At 35.2% G+C, this 8995-nt stretch overlaps 1 protein-coding gene across 1 annotated transcript; it reads right to left on the bottom strand.

Annotated features, from left to right (window-relative positions):
* Window positions 1-485: 485 nt before the first annotated feature.
* Window positions 486-8796, bottom strand: LOC135071817 (allantoinase-like). The gene is made up of 12 exons (XM_063965644.1): window positions 8678-8796; window positions 8401-8600; window positions 7893-8044; window positions 7162-7276; window positions 6587-6733; window positions 6240-6303; window positions 6050-6143; window positions 5493-5706; window positions 4573-4702; window positions 3943-4148; window positions 3616-3742; window positions 486-2562 (listed from the first exon to the last, which is right to left on the bottom strand). The coding sequence occupies exons 1-12, from the start codon at window positions 8715-8717 to the stop codon at window positions 2057-2059; spliced, it is 1995 nt and encodes a 664-aa protein (XP_063821714.1). The 5' UTR covers window positions 8718-8796; the 3' UTR covers window positions 486-2056.
* Between the last annotated feature and the right edge of the window lie 199 nt (window positions 8797-8995).

The raw sequence follows: 8995 nt of genomic DNA, 5'->3' as shown, positions 1-8995 counted from the left end.
CAAAAAAACTACAAAAAGAGACCGAGACAGGCATGTTTATGGTGTAACTAAGAGGGCTATTAGCTAAATTTATAATTGGTTGGCAATGGCAACTAATTCAGTAACAAATCTTTCTTACCATTACCGTGTTTTCAATGCTCATTTTATTGAAAGAGATGATGATAGATGATTCGATCACTTTATTTGTTCTAACGGTTGCTAGCTTATCAAATAGGTAAGCCTCAAGGAATTTATGCTTTAGTGTGTGATTGCAAAAAAATTACAGATGTCACGTGACATCCGGAAAGTTTTTCACTTGGCGCCATAAATTACGTATCAAGAAAAATTATATGCTTACCTCTAAACTATCTAAATATAAACACACTCCTCCTAACTTTTAATAGGTAAGTAATTGCTATGATACATAATTATTAAAATTTATTAAAAACCGTTGATAAACTGCATCACCTAGCCCTGCGAAAGGTATAAGAGAAATAAAAGTCGAGTTATAAAAAACTGATTTCGAAATAAAAATGTGATCATTCTTTATTATTACTCCACAGAAATTCCATGGTACTACACGCACACCTAAATCCATGAACTGAAAATGTATCGGTATTCGAATATCTAAATAAAATTATTATAAGTAAATTACCTACTTACCAGACAATAAATAAGTACGATATTTTTCTGCTATTTATTTCTATGCTTCTTAAGTAGGTACTAAAGTCGGTAGGTACGACAATGTAGGGGAGAGGGTGGCAAGATGGGGTACTTAAGCTTTGAAGATCAATAAAAGAAAAATATACATAGTTAGACAATCATATTAATTTTTTAATTAACAATTAGTTAATACTCTTTTAATATTTGGCAATATTAGGAACTTTTAACTATCCATTTTAGGACAAAAATAACAATAGAAAAAAAGGGGTTTCACCCCGTCTTACCCCATGGTGCTGGTAAGATAGGGTACCCCCCTGAGGTAAGATGGGGTAATGAGAACTATCAGGCAAAAAGATAATTATTTGGAGTGGCAGAACTCACAGACATGATGGCTGGCTTCGTCATCATCGTCATCAATTCCCACACAGCTATTATGTGACCATCTTCTACAATGTGAGCATGATATCCACCCCTCAATGGAAGCGGAATATACTTCACTGCATCACACATGGTGTATCCTCTTCTTCACTTTAATTTTCAGATGAAGTCTCTGTAACTCTTCGTCGTTTTGCTGTTTTTGCTGGAGTTTTTGTAGTAGCTTTCTTCTGTTTTTTTCAATTCCTCTTTTCTCTTCTTTGTTTCTACTTTCTCAATTTTCTTCTGTTCAGCATCTTTTTTCTTTTGGGCGGTGACTTATAATTCTTGTTTGTAGGGAGACGACGTGATAATTTGTGTTTTCCCACGTTTTTTAGTAACACGAAAGGTTTTTTTGGTAACCGAAAGGGAAAGGAGATGTTTTGGAGAAGTCATTACCCCATCTTACCTGCTAAGTCATTTTCTAATAATATTCAAAGAAAAAAAAAACAAACAGCAATCTCTAGAAAACACAATGCCTACCTTATTATAGGTTTGTTTAAGCATCAATCACAGCCACACATCATCAGCTAGCGTTATTAAACAAACCATAGTCACGTGCCAAAACAGAAGAAAATATGACAAGCAATTTGCAGCAAAACAGTTTTTTCAAGATATATTTTACACGCGTGCACTTGTGATGTTAATGGCCGGGCGACTGATAGGTGTCATGGCGGAGCATCGAACGATGTATAAACGAGCGTGATTGGTCAGTTAAAACTGTGATTTTTGCTGGGTACCCCGTCTTACCCGCCACCCCATCTTACCTCCTTCTCCCCTACCAGCCAGTATGGTAACTAGTAAGTTTAGATTTTAGCATTTTTTACAAGATTTTATTAAAATTAGCAGATTTTACTACTTACTTCTTTTTATTTTTACTGTAATTTCGTAAAACATTTAAAAATTTACAAAAAAAAATATTTGTGTAAGAACGTTACATACTTAATTCTTGCCTACGTTTCATACAATGTCTACTAAGATGAATAGGTACATAATTTACCTACATAATATACTTTGTAACAACTCCAACAGTAATAAAGAACATTAACAAATTGCTTGTAATACATGTAGCACTATTTACTCTAAAGTTTTTAGCAGTTTCCACTTCCATTGTTTCGATTGGTTTTGCAGGCTGTAAGGCACCATTGTTTGGAATAGTCGCTTTGTTATTAAAATGATCCTCTGCTTTAACTGCTGTCTTATTTGTCTCTAGATTTGCCCCATCTTCAAAATTCTCCATGATGATCGGGTAATCTACATGTTTAATTTTGTTATCAATTGAAGTTGTCATGTTGCTTAGAATATCTTTAGTGTGATTTTCATTATCTTCTTGGGCATTCGATTTTTTGGCTGATATTTGGGCGATAGTTTCACTAATACTGGGCATTGAAATATGTGGTTTAAGTATTCTTGTGGCGGTATCATTCTCATCTAGATGGTGAATTTGATCCATTTCTAGGACAATCGTCTCTTCATTTTTGGTTTCATTTTTTGGTAATTCATAGGCTAAAATAACAATTTAATTAGGTAGGTTATATAAAATATTAAATTTTATGTTCGAAGATCTTTTTACTGAAGTGAAAACCGTTAGACATTATCGAAAAGGAGGATGATGATGATGATGACGAAGACCGCACGGATATAGAACGGCGTTAGGTTTATCGGCTTCTCAAGTTATAAATGTCATTAAAACTAACTTTAGCAACAGATGGTCATAATTCATTGCGTCGAAAGATTCAAATTAGGGTTTGTTGGTAAATATCCCTCAGATATGTAAAGCTGTTGATTTGCAGCTGCAAAATAATAAAAAAACCCTGAAACCCATGAAATTTATTCATTTAAAACCATCTATCAGGCAGCTAACCAACCCACCCTGGCCTTTTCAGTGGGCGGTTTATTTAATTTTAGTTTTTGTCATCCCCATCAGTCATATTCCGCTGAATGCGGTGCAGTTATTGTCAATCGTCCTTTTCGTTTTTGATAATATTAGTTAGGGATGTGGCCAAGAATCAAATTCAGATCCATTGTTGTTGTTGGGGTATACTCGTACTACGTACGAATACTTTAGTGTCCAAACAAAAAGTGCACATGTTAGAACAAATGTGTGTGTACCAAGTGCATGATAAAAACCCCCTTACTTAATTCTATCCGGTACACTTACTTTCTAGTGGGTGCTAATCATTACCACCTCACTTATGTATTCAGTGAGTGGCTTTTTGATAGTGAATTACAATGTGAATGGTGCAAAATGGGAAGTGAAATAAAACAGTGCAGAAAAGTGATACAACATTTATCTATTTACTTATTTGTTTAACAACTATTAAGCGCATTATTTGTACATACTTATAAAATAATTTATAGCACACGAACTTATCATAACGAATAGTTTTGGTCTCTGCGTGGACTCTGTGAAAATGGTTTTGTAATACCACAACGACCGTAAACCGTCAAAACACGAATAATACTGATTCACAGTAACTATTAGTAAACACAAAATGGCATATTAGTAAGTTACATACGACACATAAAAACACAAAACACATTCTTTTTAATAATGACCCTCTCTAAGCAGAAGTTGCCCCCGAGCCTCCTTGCCGACCAAATCTCCATCAGAGTAGATTAGTTGCCCGCGCAAGTATGTTCTATGCACTATTCCATTTAGAACTCTATTCATGTATGGGCTTATCTGTAACAAAATGCATTTTTACACTTGAGGAAACATTGAGCATTATTTACCTCACTGAAGGTAAAATAAATTAAGAATCCACTATTACTTTTACAGTTTAGGTAGGTACTGTGAACATTTCCTAATATTTTCCTTGTTTTTTTATTCCTTTCCATTGTCATGTAGTGCAATTCTTGGCTCTACTTAGCAATATAACTTACCTTGTTTTTATAACGAATGACTTCAGGCGTGACTATGAAAGAGCCGTTGGGGTCGAAGAAGATGAGGTCAGCATCGAGGCCAGGCCGCAGCGCGCCTTTGCGGTCTTGGAGGCCTACGAGCCTGGCAGGCCCGGCAGATAGGTAATGGCTCACTGTGCTCAACGAGTAGCCCCGGGCCTTGGCCTCCGTCCAAAATAATGGAAGATCTGGAACCGAAGTTTAGTAACTCATAAACTCATTTGAATTAAACTCTTAAATTGATTCCGATCCAAATACAGATTTGGGAAATTAATTAATGGTGTCTATTGTCGCATCCATTCGACTGTCCTCGAATTAAATTGAATACTTTTATGGTAATTTTAAATTAATTATCAGTCTTAAAACAACTAAGTAATGAAGGTTACGCTCTTCGTGCAGTGTTATGTATGTACTTAGGTACAGAAAAGTAAATATCGCACTTTAAATTTTTAAGTGATACCTATAAAAAAAAATAGTTAAAAAAGTTAAAATCTTCAAATTAAAAAAAAATGAACATAGCTTTAATGTGAAAGGAAATACACATATTAATGAATATTGAAGAAAAAGAAAACGCTAATTTCATGTTAGGACCATACTAGTTGTAAAACATACCAAATTGAAGTGATGATATGCCGCCCCATGCAGTCAAAAAATTTGTTCCTTTGAGATCCTCGACACTAGGAGAGTGGTCGGACACCACTAAATCTAATCTTCCCTTTCTTATATATTCCCAAAGTTTTTGCTAAAACGATAAGGGGAATATTAAAACCGCTAATCATAAATGTCAAACTAATCGTCAAATCCTAAAATTAAAATTAGTTAGGACGATATTATAGCTAATAATAATATTGTGAACATTACAGAAATAGTAAGAGTTAAATTTTACTGATAAGCCTCTCATCACACCTGTTCTTAAGGATGACGTTTAGATACTTTACTTATTACAAATTACGGAGAACAACTGTTTCTGACAGTAAGTATACCTACGTAATTGTCTCGCAATAATAAAATAAGTATTTAAGTTTGGACGTCACATTAAACTTCTAAAGAGATGACGTTATAATTACAAAATTAGCCTAAAACCAAGGCTAAAAATATTTATTTAGGTGTAATGTAATGAATGAAGTTGACCTAATTGAAAACGTAGTAGGTAGCTATATTTACGTCAATTTATCGACAAAGCCTTCCATAATAAGTAAAATAAACAAAGTTTTTACCCGGGTCTACAAGTTCACGAATACCTAACTATTCATACATAGGTCACAGGTATTATTAATACATTCGGTAAGTAAGTAAGGTACCTAACACTGAAATACCTAGTTCAAAGATTTTAAAAAATTGTACCATATTAACTACTATTAAGAAAGCAATACATTTATTGAGTATTTTGTTAACAATGGCACAGGCAAATGAACCAAGTTGGTTTAACCAACATAACTGTGTTATGAAACAACAGAAAGTTATATCACATTTCAAACTTAGTCCGATTGTACTTAAACTGTAGAAGATTCCATACGAATTCAATACTCTACCTTGTTTGTATTGTTTCTGATAGGAGGCGAGCATTTGAACTCGGAGTGCCCAGGTGGAATTTGCTCAGAGCTGAGGGTCAGGTAGTGGTTACAGGTCTCGGCAGTAATACCTCCCCTCCAGCCCTTGAAACCAGATTTCAACCGTTCTTCCCTGGCCTGCTCTAGTATGGGCACCACACCTTCGGCCGATACGTGGACTATATGGACATGGACGCTGCATCAGAGAAAGAAAAGTGTTAGTAGACGAACATGTGACGAGAACGTTAATGATGCCAGTCTTATAGTTAGTATTTTAAGGTATATTATTCGAGTTTTTTTTTTTTTGGGAAAATATTCTTGACCAATTAATGCTTGATCTCCTTTGTGTGTGCGTATGAACCGACGATTGCGTAAACCTACGACACAAGTAAAATACTCGTACATGCAATGATAGCAAACACGCAAACACGTTACCATTGTGCATAGGAAAAATTAAGACCGAAAAAGCCGACTACCAAATCCCCAATTTTCTTTTAGTACCTAACCATAAAAACTTAGAGCAAGTTTCTGTTTCTTACTCTGTATGTGGTAAAAATGATGTGATTAGCTTAACAGCTTCTAGTTCCATATCTTCGGGGTGTGTAGCCATGAACGTAGTGAACAGAGTTGGGTCTGAAAAATATTAGGAGTGTTTTTAGTAATGTTTGAGTGTTAGCAAAATAAATAAATAAATAATTTGTGAAATTAAAACCCATGTTAAATATTTACCTGAACAACCACCTTTATTGCATACATTGTTACTCAGACTATTATTAGTCACCTCCGCGTGAAACTGGAATAAAAATTATCTTCTTTAATTAAACGACTTGATTGACACCATTGCAAGACTGGCTGCATCGCCAATTCGTCAATGTTGATAAGAATGATTAATTACCTACTTTGAATAGCATTTAACGATGTATAAATGACAAAGCAAAATAATTAACAAACGTAAGTATGTATTGTATGACCAGATAATGTTACTACTACACTACTATAAACTACTTGAATGTCTGTGAACCAATGTTATTAAGTTGGAAACGATAAAAGTGCTTTATTTCTTATTTGCTACTTACAGCTAAAACTGTCCCTGTTCCATTCAGAACTGTGAAAACTTTTTTCAAATCCGTGGCTGTAACTTTCGGAAACTCTGACACTCCGCTATCAGTCAAGAAACACTTAAAACCAACCACTCCTGCTCTGATCAGGTCATGAAGCTCTATCTGAAAGAGAATAAGTATTGAAGCAGAATGTATTTTCAATACCCAACCATGGAAAGAAGTGAATTTTATTTGTTTTATGTTGGCTACTACGGGATATTTTTCGTAGTTGCTACGAAAACTGAGACAGCTCTATTAACAACACCTGAAAACCCTGTCTTGTGGCGTAGATAAAACTAATCGTAGAGCCAATAAAATGATAAACACGTGAGTCATTAAAAATGTGTTTGCATAAAAAGAACATGAAAATTCCTCGTAGCAGTTTCGTAGCTACGAGTTGTTGCTACGAGGATACCCTATTTTTACTCGTTGATCCCGTTAACTAAGAGTTTTTTCATGAAACTCTAACACATAATATGGGACAGGAATGTTGTGATTGTTATAAACTCATTTAGGTACTACCTAGTTATAACTTTGGTTTCAAAACTTACTTCATTACCGGGGACCACTCCTCCCCAAAATCCGACATCAATAAACACCTCCCCTTGAGCTATAGAAACCTTACTCCTCAAATTATCCAGAGTAGTTGTAGGCGGTATAGAGTTTCTGTAAACAATAAAACAGTATTTATCAACTAAACATAGGTATTTGAATTAACACTTTTAAATTATAAACTACCTATTTCGTCTGATAAGGTGCACTTACTTATGCAAAGCGCATGTGTTTTGCGCAAATGTAAGTACCTAACTTTAGGGTTTTGGTAGACGTATTTTTACATTATTTTCGTTTTAGGTGGAAAATGGAATTAGTTGTAAAATTAAAAGGCGATTAAGTACGTAAATAAGGACATTATGACGTCCCAATCTGTCTGACCAGCGTAAGAAGTGAAGGCCAAAAGGGTTGTGTTTCGCAGTGGAGACTTATTTCATCATCATCATTTCAGCCACAGGACGTCCACTAGCTCACATAGGCCAATGACTTCCACATCGCCCGGTTGATAGCGGCCTGCATCCAGCGCCTTCCTGCTATCTTTATGAGGTAGCAGGTTCACCTTGTGGGTAGACGTAACACGCTGCGTTTTGCGGAACTTATTTGGAGACTTATGCCCGTTTTCACATTCAATCCCAAATTTTTAAGTGGGGTCACTTATTGGTAACACATACAGGAATTTTGATTTCAAATGGGTCACTTAAAAATTAGGGATTGATGATGATGTACTTACAGCGGCATATCGATGATAGTGGTGATGCCCCCCACTGCAGCCGCTTGAGTGGCCGTCACGAACCCCTCCCAGGAGTTGCGGCCTGGCTCATTGATATGGACGTGGGAGTCCACCACGCCGGCCATTAACGCTAACTCACCACCATCGATTATCTGAATGCGATGAAAAATAAATAAGATAATTGATAAGTTGAAAAGGAAAACCATGAAAATACCTTCTTCTTTCAGTTTAAATTTTCCTTCAGTTTTATACTGTATTTTTTAAAATTATATTCTACGTAAAGATTTTAGGGAATAATAAAAACAGGTTTTCCCAAACATTTTAAAACTTGGTACGTCTATTGTCGCATATAGAGCCCTTATTGTCTTGGGATCTCAATCTTACGTTGAAATACATCGACGTACTTACATTTGAAGCTCATTTATCATCAGTACTTTTTTTTACGGATTGTGGAAAGTCATATTGTAAAACATCACTGTGGTAAGCTTGTTTAAAAATCTTTACAAACCTTCAATTCATTAAGATTCTGTGACAGAATCGAATTGATCATATCTCGCTTGAGCACCGCATCTATTATTCCTTCTTCGTTAACCAGCACTCCTCCATCAAATTCACTTGATTCTGTCACAACATGTCTACTCAAAAATAATTGTTTCCCCAGGGTCTTCGGTTTTGGCATTATGTCGATCATTCGACATGATCCTGCAGCTGTATAAAAATATAACAAATATTAACTATGTATCGTTATCCAAATATCAAATTAGAAAAATAAAATTTGTATTTACTCAAAAGTGTTAAAATCCCCAAAATATTAAACAACAACATTTTAATTCGCGCGTTTGTAGCAGGCAGCGCGCCGGGAAAAACTGTTACGATTATTGAAGACGGCTCAAGATCATGAATCGCTTCATCAAATACCAATTGTATTATCTTTTATGTCGTCGACGCAATACAGTATGACATATTTAGCCATTTGTTTAAGAAGTGGCTAATCGCACGTCACTGATAACTTAGTAGGCTGTTAGGCGCGACTCATTTATGGATCACTGAAGCAAATCTGCATACAAATAAAGATAATTTGTCTAAGTAAAAACTGCTTCAAT

This window comes from Ostrinia nubilalis, chromosome 5 (assembly GCF_963855985.1).
Source record: "Ostrinia nubilalis chromosome 5, ilOstNubi1.1, whole genome shotgun sequence".
In the NCBI taxonomy this organism is placed as follows: Eukaryota; Metazoa; Arthropoda; class Insecta; order Lepidoptera; family Crambidae; genus Ostrinia; species Ostrinia nubilalis.
Note: the sequence above shows the minus strand (reverse complement) of the source record. Positions and strands in the feature narration are given on the sequence as shown.

Coding starts and splice junctions, on each gene's coding strand:
- LOC135071817 (XM_063965644.1), bottom strand. CDS start 8,717: ATGTTGTTGTTTAATATTTTGGGGATTTTAACACTTTTGA. Junction 6,734..7,161: donor GAGTGGTCCCCGGTAATGAA/GTAAGTTTTGAA, acceptor ATTCTCTTTCAG/ATAGAGCTTCATGACCTGAT. Junction 2,563..3,615: donor GCAACTTCTGCTTAGAGAGG/GTCATTATTAAA, acceptor TTGTTATTTTAG/CCTATGAATTACCAAAAAAT.